General features: G+C 51.9%; 7 protein-coding genes across 7 annotated transcripts; 3 read left to right on the forward strand and 4 right to left on the reverse strand.

Annotated features, from left to right (window-relative positions):
* Positions 1-1,252: 1,252 nt before the first annotated feature.
* Positions 1,253-1,481, reverse strand: N7482_001989 (uncharacterized protein; the record flags this gene model as incomplete). Its single annotated transcript, XM_056684114.1, has 2 exons — positions 1,253-1,412; positions 1,459-1,481. 2 exons carry the CDS (start codon positions 1,479-1,481, stop codon positions 1,253-1,255), a joined length of 183 nt encoding a protein of 60 aa, XP_056547720.1.
* Positions 1,482-2,971: 1,490 nt separating this feature from the next.
* N7482_001990 (uncharacterized protein) lies at positions 2,972-3,924 on the forward strand (the record flags this gene model as incomplete). The annotated part of the gene is made up of 2 exons (XM_056684115.1): positions 2,972-3,221; positions 3,353-3,924. 2 exons carry the CDS (start codon positions 2,972-2,974, stop codon positions 3,922-3,924), a joined length of 822 nt encoding a protein of 273 aa, XP_056547721.1.
* A 132-nt stretch (positions 3,925-4,056) lies between these two features.
* On the reverse strand, positions 4,057-5,874 carry N7482_001991 (acyl--CoA ligase; the record flags this gene model as incomplete). Its single annotated transcript, XM_056684116.1, has 3 exons — positions 4,057-5,009; positions 5,070-5,705; positions 5,775-5,874. 3 exons carry the CDS (start codon positions 5,872-5,874, stop codon positions 4,057-4,059), a joined length of 1,689 nt encoding a protein of 562 aa, XP_056547722.1.
* A 1,243-nt stretch (positions 5,875-7,117) lies between these two features.
* N7482_001992 (40S ribosomal protein uS19) lies at positions 7,118-8,127 on the reverse strand (the record flags this gene model as incomplete). The annotated part of the gene is made up of 5 exons (XM_056684117.1): positions 7,118-7,187; positions 7,244-7,540; positions 7,751-7,808; positions 8,028-8,046; positions 8,110-8,127. The coding sequence occupies 5 exons, from the start codon at positions 8,125-8,127 to the stop codon at positions 7,118-7,120; spliced, it is 462 nt and encodes a 153-aa protein (XP_056547723.1).
* A 677-nt stretch (positions 8,128-8,804) lies between these two features.
* Positions 8,805-9,201, reverse strand: aspf8 (ribosomal protein P2; the record flags this gene model as incomplete). The annotated part of the gene is made up of 2 exons (XM_056684118.1): positions 8,805-8,978; positions 9,043-9,201. The coding sequence occupies 2 exons, from the start codon at positions 9,199-9,201 to the stop codon at positions 8,805-8,807; spliced, it is 333 nt and encodes a 110-aa protein (XP_056547724.1).
* A 639-nt stretch (positions 9,202-9,840) lies between these two features.
* On the forward strand, positions 9,841-10,969 carry N7482_001994 (uncharacterized protein; the record flags this gene model as incomplete). The annotated part of the gene is made up of 2 exons (XM_056684119.1): positions 9,841-9,846; positions 9,902-10,969. 2 exons carry the CDS (start codon positions 9,841-9,843, stop codon positions 10,967-10,969), a joined length of 1,074 nt encoding a protein of 357 aa, XP_056547725.1.
* A 470-nt stretch (positions 10,970-11,439) lies between these two features.
* On the forward strand, positions 11,440-12,845 carry N7482_001995 (ATP-dependent (S)-NAD(P)H-hydrate dehydratase; the record flags this gene model as incomplete). The annotated part of the gene is made up of 6 exons (XM_056684120.1): positions 11,440-11,533; positions 11,623-11,662; positions 11,725-11,771; positions 11,824-11,834; positions 11,884-11,916; positions 11,967-12,845. The coding sequence occupies 6 exons, from the start codon at positions 11,440-11,442 to the stop codon at positions 12,843-12,845; spliced, it is 1,104 nt and encodes a 367-aa protein (XP_056547726.1).
* Positions 12,846-14,036: the final 1,191 nt, after the last annotated feature.

Consider the following 14,036-nt stretch of genomic DNA (forward strand, 5'->3'; position numbering starts at 1 on the left):
TGTGATTGCTTCTGGTCGCTCTGTTCCTTTTCGCACCGCTGGGTATCCGAAACAGATCCCAGGGGGTTCAATGTGGTTCTCAGTCCGGATTATGTTCCTCTGTGGCCCCTGCCCAATTGAAGCAGGGGGAGAGGCGTTGGGGCAAGAATTACACTTTGCAAGTGCAAGGGGCGACAGACAACGGCTCTTGGGTCTAGTGGGGCCGGCGGTCGAATCTCGTATTTTTGGACCACTGGAGCGTCTCTCGCCTACAGCAACTCCCGCGTCGGTACGGAGTAATCTATTCTCGACAGGGTGCGGAAATCTAGAACCTCGTGTCCAATATCAATTCGCCTAGACTACACGCACAGAGTCCGTGAAGGGTCTTTATTGGCTCAAGTCTTGATGTCATTGGCGAGACTATTTAATATCCCCAACGGACTTAATAGATTGTCCACGTCGCGCGTCAATTAAAGAGGATAGGTTTTGCCGGCTCGCACACTGTTCAAGGACACAGCCTCCCCAGGTCACTGTTGTATGTATATTTGTTGAGCCGGCTAAATCTTCAGACTTTATTCAGGGTTTGCTCTCCCAACTCCGCCAATATGGATATGGCTTACTAGTCGCACCTGGCCGGTTCAACATCCAGTAATAGCTCCTGCGCAAAAAACATCCGACCGCGACGAAAGATAACAGTGCTGCATTCGTCCAGTGTCCGGTCTGATACCCCATTCTATTGTCATTGGACTTGTAAGCCCAAACCCCGACAGTTCAACACCCGTACCTATCGATGCTGCTTGAGTACATTGGTATCAGAATATATATATAAATATAGCTACTATACTGAATTGGCAAACTCACGGCATATACATCGGATGGTGAACGGCAAAGGCAAGAAAGCCAATTACACCAATAGGTAAGCGATATGGAGTGCTGTTGAATATAGTCCATGGATATTGAGCTACCTTACCGTTGTGCGCCCCAGAGCATAGAACCCTGAAAGTTTGGAGTAACACCTGATGAGGCATACGCATTGAAACGATCGGCCGACCACGCTCTTATTATTGTCACCACGTAAGCTGTCGCATATTTAGGAATGGTCATCAGATGTGCATGCAAATACGTGAACCCATGTCCGGCAGTGGTCGAGGGGTAAACAAAGCAAGACCTGAAAGAGGCGTGGATATGTCCAAAAGGCAGTTTAGCACTATTTAAAGAGGTTCTCACATATCGCGTAGAAGTACAGACGCCAATCAGTCCGCCTCTGCCCATGTCAGTCCACTAGCATCGCCATGCGGTCCCTCAAGAGCAAGTCGCTGTCAATCTGGATGGTGATGACAACGAGAACCATAACACCGATGCCTTTGATGTTGGCGAGAGTAACGGCACGTCCATCCGTAATGCTGTTGTCAAACCCCAGAATGACTACTTGGCTGTCAACTCGGGACGGTGAGTATTTCCCCTTCTTGGTTTACCTACTTGACCTTTGACACAGTAGACATGTATCCCAAAAGGCACTGCTTAATATGATGTCTTGAACTAAAATACTTTTGAGAGTATTGTATTCACTGGCGGTATCTGCTCCAGTGGCCCTATCGGCTCTGTCGAGAGCGATGTTTTTCCGGTCTATATTTTTTGCAGTGACGGCAGCTGCTCGGACTGGACTTGGTCGAATGTGAAGATCACTGGCGGTGAATCGAGCTCCGAGTGTGAGAATGCGCCTCCTGGAGATTCTTACTTGGTCTGCAACTAGTCAGATGTGCAGAAGGATTTTTACCTTGTCGCGATCCTGCGGCCGTAGCATAGTGAACAAGAGATAGCCATTATTTACCGAGGTATAATATTTCATTGCATGAAGGTTTTTCTCCTCATATTGTAGCAGCATCTGGCGGCTTCGGGCTTCGATCTACTTGAACCTGAAAACATTTTCTATGAAGCGGTCTCATAGCATATCGTGCTATCTTCAGCTAGCTATTGCTCTAGTGATTGTAACTTCATCTTGGCGAGAACCTCCAAGACTGAAATGCCACGTCAATGTATCTAGCTCATAATCGACACAAGCTCGGGCTAAATGAGACCCTATTCATGCATAAATGGCGCATTAGCCTTGTTATCTCTTAATATAGAACCCAATTCATCAATATGGGAACGGAGAATCGGGACATACTTCCCTTGTATGGGCCCCAGGTTCGACGACGTGCTGGCTCCACATGGGGTTGTGAATCGGCTACTCCAACCTTGATTTCTAGTCGAAACTGTCTGTGCTGTTGCATTCGCTACTGAGTTGCCCCGACCTGGGACTTGCATTTTGCAGAATGACACGGCTACCATCTACCGATCTCACTGATCTCAACACGGAAGAGCCGCCAAAAGGGGTCTGAGGGAAATCTCAATGAGCCCGGAGTGGCATTCTAAGCAGCATTGTTAGATCTAGATATCCGCACTTGCTAGGTTTCTCCCATCTCTTTATGCTTTGCCAACATCACCGAAAAGTTACTACTACCGTCGGTGCCAGATCTATGTCCACGGGTATCAGTTCGGAAATTAGTTGCGTCACGTCGGGTGACGGGGCATCTTTCCAGTCCCCAAGGGTATCTGGGACTACCACGGTAGTCACTATTGGATAGAACTGGAGATATTCAATGTGGCCAGCTTGGTGTACCAGAATGACGGGTGATGGTTGAAAAACAGGGGTGTTCGCCATTGAGAGCGCCCTGGGGCCAGTGTGGCCGATACTCGGTGGTTACAACAATCGAATTCATTCGAAATCAAAAATTACATACAAAAACCTGTGAAATGTCGGCAGTTGATGAATAGGGCCGTTCTTGGTGGTACATAATTTACCATTCTACAGACTTCGAGAATGTCCAACAAGTTGATGACGCCATAGAAGCTGCGAGCTCCCCGCATGAGCTGCAACAAACCTCACGCGCACCATTGACATCTTTCCACCATTTGGCTTCCCCCTAACTCTCTCCGAAATCACGCCAAAATGCAGGTTCTCCTCCTCGGCGGCCACGGCAAAATAGCCCTCCACCTGACGCCACTCCTGCTGAACCGCGCTTGGAACGTGACTAGCGTGGTGCGCAACCCCGATCACGAGAATGAAATCTTGGCCCTCGGCAAGGGCCGTAAGGGAAACGTGAGCGTGTTGATCTCAAGTCTGGATGACGTGAAGAGCGCTAGCGATGCTCAGAAGATCCTTGACTCGGTGACGCCGGACTACGTGATCTGGTCGGCTGGTAGGTGCCCCTCATTTTCTGCCCCCACCGCCACGATAGCCGGACCGCGACGCGATCCAAACCTACGCTTCTAGCGCAACGTCAAAATGCGGTATGAAATTCCTGGACCCGCTAATGAGGTGAATACACAGGCGCCGGCGGCAAGGGTGGCCCCGCCCGCACGATCGCCATCGACCAAGAAGCGGCCAAACACTTCATGACCGCCTCATTCGCCTCGCCCAGCGTAAGCAAGTTCCTGATGGTCTCGTACATTGGCAGCCGGAAGAAGCAGCCTCACTGGATGCCGGACGACCAGTGGGCGGCCATTGTGCGCACCAACACCGAGGTGCTGCCCACGTATGCAAAGGCCAAGATGGAAGCAGACGAATACATGACTGCGCTGGCCGCAAAGCGCAAGCAGAACCCCACTGCTGCGACACATCCTTTCCAGGCTATTAATCTGCGCCCTGGATTTCTCACCGATGAGCCTGCTACCCGCAAGGTGGAGCTTGGTATTACACCCAAAGGTCGTGGCAATGTTACGCGTGAGGATGTGGCTATTGTGGCCGATCTGCTGCTGGCGCGTGCTGATACCGAGGGCTGGATTGATCTGGTCAATGGAGAGGAGGATGTCGAAGCAGCGGTGGAGAGAGTGGCGAAGGCGAAAATCGATGCGGTGGAGGGTGAGGATGTCGACGGAATGGTGAAGCGATTCTTCCCCTAAGCAAGGGAGAGGGAATTTAACTCACATAGGAGAAGACTCTCGTTACGGAACTACTTTCGGGGTACTAGTACAATCACACAGTATGCAATGTGCAACCTATCAATTTCATTTGTACATACTGTAGCAGTAAAGCTATAGCTTTGCCCTGGGGCCCTTTGCCAAGTCTTTGAACTGCTGCTTCAGTATACGACGCAGGATCTTCCCACTGGGGTTCTTGGGGACCTGATCCACGAATTGAACACCACCACGCAGGCGCTTGTGGTGCGCAACCTTGCTGTCCAGCCAGCGCACGATATTGGCGGCTTCTTCCGTCTCGCTCGCACCTGAAGCCTTGCTCTTCGAGCTGCGGACCACGCAAGCCAGTGGCACTTCGGAGCCGTGAGCGTCGCTTTCGATGCCAATCACAGCGACATCATCGATGGCCTCGTTGTCCACCAGGAGGCCCTCGAGCTCAGCGGGGGGCACCTGAAAGCCCTTGTATTTGATCAGCTCCTTCACACGATCCGTAATGAAGAAGTTGCCTTGGGCATCTTGGTAACCGACATCACCCGTGCGGAACCAGCCATCCTCCGACAGACACTCCCGAGTGGCGGTTGGGTTCTGGTGGTAGCCCAGGAAAACATTAGGACCACGAACAGAAAGCTCGCCAACCTCGCCAGTGGCAACCTCACGAGGCTCAGAGCCGTCCTCGGGCATTGTCATATACTTGGCCTCCATGTTAGGCATCATGCGGCCGACGGAGCCAATGTGCTCTCGCCAATCCTCCCACCGTTGCGAGTGTGTGGTAGGACTGGTCTCGCTCAGGCCATAACCTTGCTTGATTCCCACCTTGATACGAGCGTACACGTTCTCCACCAGCTCCTGGGTGAGGGGCGCCGCGCCAGAGTTCATCATCCGCAGACTTGAGAGGTCGTACTTGTCGACCACAGGGTGTTTGCCCAACAGAAGCACCACTGGGGGCACAATATAACTGAATGTCACACGATAGTTTTGCACATGTGCGCACCATTTTTCAATATCAAACTTCGCCATGGCGATAAGGTGGTAGCCCTTGTATAGGGCTAGGGTGAGCAAGCAGGTCAATCCTAAAAACCGTCAGTCAGATATGTCTCGACGACAACAGAGATTCACTTTTATCGGCGTACCATAAATGTGATAAAATGGCAAAAACGCTAGAACACGGTCACCCTTCCCATCTGGACCTCCATTCCAGCTAAGATTTCCGCCTTCGCCGGTGACTTGCTGCAAAACATTGGCCACAATATTCCTGTGCGACAGCATAACACCCTTCGGCACGCCGGTGGTACCAGAAGAGTAGACCAGGAAAGCCAAATCAGAGTCGGGGACAACCTTCTGTCTGCGATACCGGGTGGCGCGGGAGATATTTCGAACAGAGGTGAAGTGCTTGTACCGGGCATCCGGGTCCCGCTGGTCACCCAGGAGGATAATGTGGTCTTCCCGAATGCCGACCTTCTTTGCGGCTGCCGTCGCCACCGACAGCAGCGAAGCTTGGGTCGCGAGCGCCTTGGCGCCTGAGTTCTTCAGCTGAAAGGCCAGCTCATCGACGGTGTAGGCGGGGTTGGCCGGGGAGACAATGCCGCCCGCCCAAAGCGTACCCCACATGAGCACCGGAGTGTCGATGCTGTTTGGGGTGAAGAGAGCCAGAACATCACCCTTGTGCCAGTCGTAGGTGGCCTTCAGGCCTTTTCCAAACTCGAGGGAGGCATCCTTCAAGGACTTGTAGGTGTAGTGTCGCTGGGTATCGGCATCCTGGTAGAGGACTGCGAAGGGTTAGTATGGACAGAGATTGCAAGGCGCAGAGCGCATCCTCGGGAACTCAAATTACTCACTCTTGTCATCAGGGAATGGCCTGTCCTTGCGCTCGAACAGGAAGGACCAGAGGTCGATGTTGGGAATGTCGATTGTTGGGTAAGTGGAAGAGACAGGCATAGTGCGGGGAAAGCCGAGTGCCGATCCGGGGGATGCCAACGGTATAAAGAACGTGGGGATAGTCACGGGCGTGAGCTGAACCTGCTAGATCCAAGACAGAGAATAAGAGAAAACCTGGAATATAGGATCGAGCCCGGGATATAAGAAAGAACCGTGTGGAGAAAAACCCTGGGGCTTCTCCGCAGTTTCGGTTCGTGGCGAGCGGGCACCCTCGGCCCTCGCGTTGGATTTTAACACTGGGCTAGCCAACACTCGAAGTGGGCTCTCGGAGGACCGGCGTTGACGAACCCCTGCGCGCGGGGCTTAGCTATAAATCGTGTACGTTGTGGATGTAAAGTTCTCAATATTGTTCGTACATTCACCATGCAAAATTTACTAATAGAGTGATCTTGTAGTGATCTGGATGCCCATAATCCATGAGGTATTGCCTCGGCGCTGTCGGCGTTCCCAGCGGCCTGGTGCGCTGGGTCCGTCAGATCTCCGATTGGCTGTCCTCATTCAGTGCCACGACTCCCATGGCCATTTTATGATTTTAGGCTAGCGTGACCTACTGGAAGGACCAATGCTATTCGCTTTGTACAGTCTACCTGGGCTTCAGTCCAGGTTTGCTGGCTATCTAGATATGTAGAATATGTAGATACCTAGGTACCAGTTCGTATACCCGGGCAATAGTACTGGAATTTAGCAGGGTCGCACACGACATACACTCAATCGAAGGGTCCGCATACCTATATATATTTCAGATCAAAACTGCAAGCCGATTGCCATAGATGATTCCCAATGAATACCCATGTACCGGGCATGTTCCAGGAAAAGAGGACTTACTTAGCCTATGGTTCATGGGGCAGATGCATTCAGTGGCATGTCCCATAGATTGTATCCACTGAATAATCATGAAAGTCGGCTTTGGTCGGTCTAGAGTCCCGATTGTTCTTACACGTCTACAGCATCCACGGAGTTGAAATAATCATATCGTAAATTGAACCCTTTCCCCTAGCACCAGAAAGCAACCAGGGACAAGATGTCCTATCCTTTTGCTTTGCCGAGACTGACAAAGACTTGAGAGGGGCAAGATCCCAATGATTTTTTATGCCGACAAGCTCTTTAATTGAAATGGAAACAGCTGATCCGCTCTGGAAATACAAGCTGAATAAAGGAATCCAGTTGGGAATATACTGGCTCCCATTTTTCCTATCCAAGCACCACCACCACACGCCACTCCAAGGGGAATCGTTCGAATCGTTTACTTCAGGGGAATGAAACGGGAAGAGTGGGTGGCACCGATACCGGGACGACCGTGCTTGACGGGCTTGCTATGGGGTTGTTAGAACGGCTCAAAAAGGATAACCAAAAGGATGGCGAAACGTACTAGGAGATAGAGAACTCAGCCAGGTAGTGGCCAACCATCTCAGGCTTGATCTCAACCTGGTTGAACTCCTTGCCGGAGTAGATACCGATGACGGAGCCGATCATCTCGGGGACAACGATCATGTCACGGAGGTGGGTCTTGACGAGGTCGGGCTTCTCGTTGGGCTTGGCCTCCTGCTTGGCCTTGCGGAGCTTCTTGATGAGACCCATGGGCTTGCGCTTCAGGCCGCGGTTGAAGCGACGGCGGGCACGAGCGTGAACGACATCACGGAGCTGCTCGGAAGAGAGGTCCAGGAGCCTATCGAGGGGTTCAGTCAGACTGATATTCATTCCCAAAAAGTTTTCCTGCCTTGGTTTTTCTGGAGCGACCACGCCCAGCACACAAGCAAATCAATCATTCAACCCAGATCGCGAGAGCATAAACAGTTGCTTTTTGATTCGAATAGTGCCGGGCGCGACGCGCAAGAGATTTTTTTGACGGGCAGGAGGGTTGACGGATCAAACGTACTGGTCCAGGTCAATGCCGCGGTAAGAGAACTTGCGGAACTGTCTTCTCTTCTTGATCTCTGTTGCGCGAAGGTTTCGTTAGCGATCCGGATTCTCATTCGTGTGGCGTATGCATGTTCGTGACCATCCCCCTGCGTCGAAGCCATTTCATCTTCCCCTCAAGATACTGATCGTGTGTCGTCATTCCATCTCCCATTCCATTCGAATCTTTCCAGTGACTTGGCTCTTTTCGCAGACGGGCAGGGATATGTGGGGATAAATATTGATTCAAGACGTACCGGCAGCCTCCTCGGCGTTCTAAAGAAACCTTGTTAGTATCACAGTCGTCTGGGTTGTTATGGGGGGCGGGATGGGACTCACGTATTCGACGTCAGCCATTTTTGCGGTGATTTCCTTGGAGCTCGCTTTTCGAACGTATCTCGAAAAGCGAAGGAAGATGGGTTGTCGGGTGGGTTGTCGTGTCGCTAACGGTCGTCTGGCACACTACGACTGGTGAGGTGGGCAGGGCTCGCCTAAGCGACGGGTAGGTTAAGCCCTAATCCACTAGTCCGCTTTGGGAATACAGTATTGAACAGGTCACGTATAGTAATTTATTTCAAAGGTACTCTTGTGTACGACGAGTGCCATGTAGTTTTGCTGGAGTTATTTGTACCTGAATTTCATTTTATGTGTAATATGAATACCAAATGCCTAGCCCGGAATCCCAGGAGAAGGTGCAAGATATCAAATCGAAAGTTATAGAGGTGATCTACAGACTGTATGATCCATAATAGTGATCGATAGGCTCCTGCAAAATATGCCTCTTCCCTTGGAAGCGCTCTAGGTATCGCCGGTCAACTACGTCCTACGCAAAGACACAAAGTGGAGGACAGATGAATCTGTATTGGCTAGGAGCATTCATAGCTCACGTATGGAGGATTCGTAACTGGGTTAGGACAGCCTGAACACAACACATTTGAGGAACCAGTCGGCGAAGGATATTGCCGAACTGGCTATTCCATCCAGATGTCTGTTCCCCCGGGTCGTCATTTTGAATTTTCCTTCGAGGAAGGCATTTAGTCGAAGAGACCGAAGCCCATGTCCTCATCGGACTCCTCCTTCTCCTCCTCCTTGGCGGCCTCGGGAGCGGCCTCGGCGGCACCACCAGCAGCAGCAGCGGCGGGGGCAGCGGCACCACCAGCACCACCGGAGGGAACGGAGGCGAGCTTGGTAGAGCCCTCAGCGATCAGCTATAACCAATGGTCAGTATTTTCGCATCTTCCGTAGGTAGAGAGTTGTAATGGTGGAACTAACCTCCTGGAGGTTCTTGCCCTGGAGCTCGGCGACGACCTTCTCGAGGCGCTCAGAGTCAGCGTCGATGCCGACGGAGGAGAGGACCTCCTTGATGTCGGAAGCGGAGGGGGACTCGTTGCCAGCGAGGGCGAGGAGCAGGTAAGCGGCGAGGAACTTCATTTTGATTTGACTGTTGAGAAAAATTCGTTGTCAGCGCCGAAGTCGAAATATTGGACGTGAAAACAGTTCGAAGATGCGCTAGGGCGGGTTTCCAGGCAGCGAGAAGGCAAGGTTGTGAAAGACATACCTTTGTTGGTCTGTTAGACGAGAACTGAGAAACAATCGATTTAACCGCGAATTGGGCGGAGACTGCAACGTCGAGCTCGGATGAGGGTTGAGGAACAAGAACTTGTCGCGGGCCCCCAAAATCGAGGGAAAAGTGCGTTGCGGCTGATGTGGCTGTGTCACCGCCTGGCAGAAAACCTAAGCGAGTGTGGCGAGTGAAAGATCACGTGATATATTGCCATCGCCGAGTGAATGATGCCCTGTTCTGTGATCTGCCCCCGCTCATTCACTCGTCGCCTTTTTGAGAAGTACTGGGGAAGATCGGCTCTTCGCGCTGAGTCTCATTTCAACTAGGTCTTCATTTCCCCACGAAATAACACGCCGCGGGGTCTACCCCGACAGAGCCATTCATGGTATCGTGTTCGGAGTCATGAAGCTATCTAGTCGAACTAACCATCGACGGTAAACGGTATCTTCCCTTTGCCACTTCCGGAAGACAGTCTCTCAGATATCTTTTTGTTTCAAAAGATCAATATGAGTGTATGTTCGTTGCTTTCTTGTTCGATTCTTATCTGTTATCTGACACATCGAGCAGTTTCTCGACTCCGTCCTCTCGTCACTCCAGACGGGTAAACCTACCCAGGCCCCGCTATCCCAGCCGCCCGCACCCCCAGCCTCATCTTCAGCAATCAAGAAGGATGATAGACGACTGGGACCAGCGCCTCGCGCACCTCAACCGAGTGGAAATGTCAGCGGAGGAATAAAGCGCAAGGCCGAGGACCATCTTCCTCGACCTTCGAGGCCTGACGGCCAAGTAGCCAGCAAGCCTCCTGCTAGCCGGCCAACAGCTCCATCTGGAACACCTAAGGCCCTATCCAAAACTGCCTCGCCGAAGCCCGTTTCCAGGAATGGCACAACACCAACTACAAAGACTCCACCAGCAAAAGCGGTATCCGCGAAGCCGGCCATGACCAAATTGGCAGCGGTCAAACCAGCAGCTTCAAAGCCAGCAGCGGTCAAACCCGCCGCAGTTCCGTCCAAGCCACCCCCAAAGGGTTCCTTCGCCGACCTCATGCAGCAAGCGAAGGCCATGCAAGACAAAGCTCCAACCCAGTTGGGTATGCTACGACACCAGACCGTGCCCAAGGAAAAACTGAGCAAAGTAGAGCGCAAACGACGACTCATGGAGGCCAAAGCGCAAGACAAAGCAGCGCGTTCCGGCAAACGTCCTGTGCCCGGCCCGGCTCCTGCAGACAAATCCGCCGTTAAGCGACGGTCGCCTGAAGCTCTCTCATATAAAGGCACTGCCAAACCATCTCAAACTCCCGAGCCTCCTGTGTATCGTGGGACTGCCGGTCAGCAATCCCACCGTGGCACCAACGACCGCCGACCGCATGGGAAACGTCGCATGGATGAATACCTAGGAACAGACGAAGAAGACGAGGGCGAGTATCGTAACTTAGGCGACTACGATGACTTTTACTCAGATGCATCCTCTGACATGGAGGCCGGCTTCGACGATATGAGGCATGAAGAAGATGTCGCCTTGAAATCTGCTCGAAAGGAAGATGAAGAAGAATTGCGGCGGGAGATGGCTGCGAAGAAAGAGAAGATGGAGCGCCAGAGGAAGCTGGCTGCTCTTGCATCCCGCAGTAAGCGTTAATAAATGTCTACATGCATTTAAGAGTCATTTACTATATCATTTGTTCGGGAGGGGGTCTTTTGCTGAGCATTGTTAGCGTTATTCAAGGTTTCGATAGACGGAGAAGCGTATAGTTCTTTTCTTTCCTTCCCTTTTCCTCTCTATTTCTTTTGTGAAGACCATTATAGCGGGCGTCATACCAATACCAAGTCTGATTTGCTTCAAAGTTGAAAGTACCGTTAGTTTCGTGTAATCCCTGAATGTCGTAGGAGTCTACTAAGCAGGGAGTACAAACTTGCCGACTGCTGGCCGGCTCCACTTGGCGGTGACGTCACCCCTAGTCCCGAGCTTACCATTCATATCATCACCCTCTCCAATTCGCACCACGCTCTCCATATCGCATCGCCCTTCCTTCAATTCGCATCTCCCTTCCTCAATTTCGCCGACGTTTTCGGTCCTGTTCCTGCTCTTTTTCCTCGCTTATATTCCCAATGGAGTCAGTTCACCATGTCTCGACCTCATCGAAGATTCTCTTCGGCAAGGTCCGCAAGATGGTGCCTCCGATGCTCGAGAAGTTCCACAAAGGTGTGTTATCGTGTTAGAAGGCGAATTTCAGTGCCCATTGGATTTCGGCCACTAGTATTCATGAGCAGGGGACTGACTGGTTTTGGCAGGGCAATTGGGACGTGTAGCCGTCATAGGAGGCTGTGCTGAGTAGGCCGTCGCAATTTATGCACAATTTATGGGCTGTTTTCTTGGACTAACCTCGATGGAAGCTATACCGGAGCTCCATACTTCTCTGCTATAGCATCAGCAAAGCTAGGTATGTTTCTTGATCCTGTACTATAGGTCAGTGGGCTTACATCATATCCTAGGATGTGATATGGTATGTTGATACCAGCAGCGTTTTTGATCATGAGGCTGACCCTTTTCAGAGCCATGTTCTCTGTGAACGCTCTGCTGCATCAGTATGCTCGACCCGACATCGTGATACATGAAATGCTCATTTCATCTGTAGGTTATTAAGGGTTACTCTCCAAACCTGATGGTGCACCCGTTATTGCCAAGCACCGACACAGTCAAGGATCCCAATTCAATTAATGCCCCGGAGCTTGCGGGCCCTATCATTGCCATGCTCTCCCGCCTGCACGCACTGGTCATCGGACCAGGCCTCGGCCGTGATGGAGTCACGCTCAAGGTTGTTGCAGAAGTGATCAAGGAAGCGCGGTCACAGTCGATCCCGTTTGTGCTGGACGCGGATGGGTTGCTCATTATCACGGAAGAACCGAATCTCATCAAAGGATATAAGGAATGCATCTTAACCCCGAACGTGGTGGAGTTCGGCCGTCTAGCAAAGGCATTGGGGGTCAAGGTTGGCAGCCAGGCAGATATCACGAAGGGCGACGGCGACAAAACAAGCAAGGAGTCAGATGCGTGCGAGCAGCTGTCCAAGGCTCTCGGCGGCGTAACTATTCTCCAAAAAGGCCCTCATGATGTGATCTCAAATGGAGTTACCAGCATAATTTCCGATATCAAGGGAGGTTTAAAGCGCAGCGGTGGCCAGGGAGATACCCTGACAGGCTCACTGGGGACCATGCTAGCCTGGCGCGCGGCCTACCACGACAAACTATGGGACTCCGGTGAGAGAGACAATGAGACGGAGGCGGAGACTAAGGATGATGTGCAGGCCGAGCTGGAGTCCACGGCTAAGCGCATGTCTCCAACAACCACCCTGCTTCTCGCTGCTTGGGCGGCCAGCAGTATTACCAGAGAGTGCTCGCGGCGAGCCTTCGAAGCCAAGGGGCGGAGCATGCAGGCTAGCGACCTGACTGAAGAGGTGCATCCCAGCTTCCTTCGGCTGATTGGAGAGCCGGAAGGCTCCAAGACGCATCTCTAGAGTGTGATGCCCGTGTAATGATTGGCTTGGATCACTACAGACAACACAGCTTTGACTCCCGGGTGTGGTGTCTCACTTGATCTCTACTCGGCCTCGTCCGTGTGAAACGGAGAAGATAGATATTAGTCATAGTATCCCAACATCATACTGCTTCATACTAGCCTTGTCTGACCGCAGAGATGATCACCACTGATGGGACCTGCATGCTGAGAGGGATCCCAAGCCTACCTCATTGCCACCACAAGAACATCGCCTGATGCACTAATACTACCGGCTATGGTAGGGTGTGTAAGTTCCGGATAGTCGTATAGACCCTGATCCAGTTCTCACCTCTTTTCTCCGAAGCAAGAATACATGGTTTATGCAGCCCAGCAGCTACAGCTATTACTGGTTGCTGCCAGCTCGTATACGGTCAGGCCACACTTTGGTACAATGGCTACCGAGAAAGTCGACTACTGACCTCGGGGGAACATTTCCTAAGACTACCGAGTGCTGATGTGTAAGCATGTAACCTCCGGTGCCCAAGCAGTTCGTTGGACGTGTTCATCGCGTTGTCATGCTATGGTTGTATACTCCGCAGAGCAATGCAGACTCTTAGGTAAATGTATCTAGAACAAGACCAACCACGTGGGCGGTGCGAGTCACGTAAGTATCCCAAGTGGGAAATGTAGAACGAAGGTGCAAGCCATCGAAGGACCTATAGAGCCCCACAGTACCACTGCAAGTTGCTCAACCTCAACCTACCTATCTTTCCGTTTACTTTGATCTTTACTGACCCACGAAAGCTATGGCCAGGAGTCAGCGCATGTCTGAATCACCGGCTGCCGGGCCAAGCGGCCTGACTAAAATTACTAAAGAGCGATCCACTGAACGGGAGAATAACTTCAACTGCAAGACGTCCCAAAGCAAAAAAGGTCGAAGCGGTGTGAGACACCTGCAGTGACAGGTCGACCCTTTCCCCGCATTGGAGTCTATACATAGGACATCGGGAAAGGCTGAGTTCGAGATCCGAGGCGAATTAGGGCTGTGGGGTTCGAGGTGAGACATCCTCCCCGCCTTATGCAGGGTGCTCGAGGGAACCCAAAGGCACCTCGTACCTTCGCTAATGGCGCCGATATTTCCAGAATAGCAATAGCAGCGCGCCCCTCCGCCCTTTGAGCTGGCAAGCCATCCACCTCAGCTAGCTTGACA

This window comes from Penicillium canariense (genome assembly GCF_028826845.1).
Source record: "Penicillium canariense strain IBT 26290 chromosome Unknown utg000001l_segment0_segment0, whole genome shotgun sequence".
Taxonomy (NCBI): domain Eukaryota; kingdom Fungi; phylum Ascomycota; class Eurotiomycetes; order Eurotiales; family Aspergillaceae; genus Penicillium; species Penicillium canariense.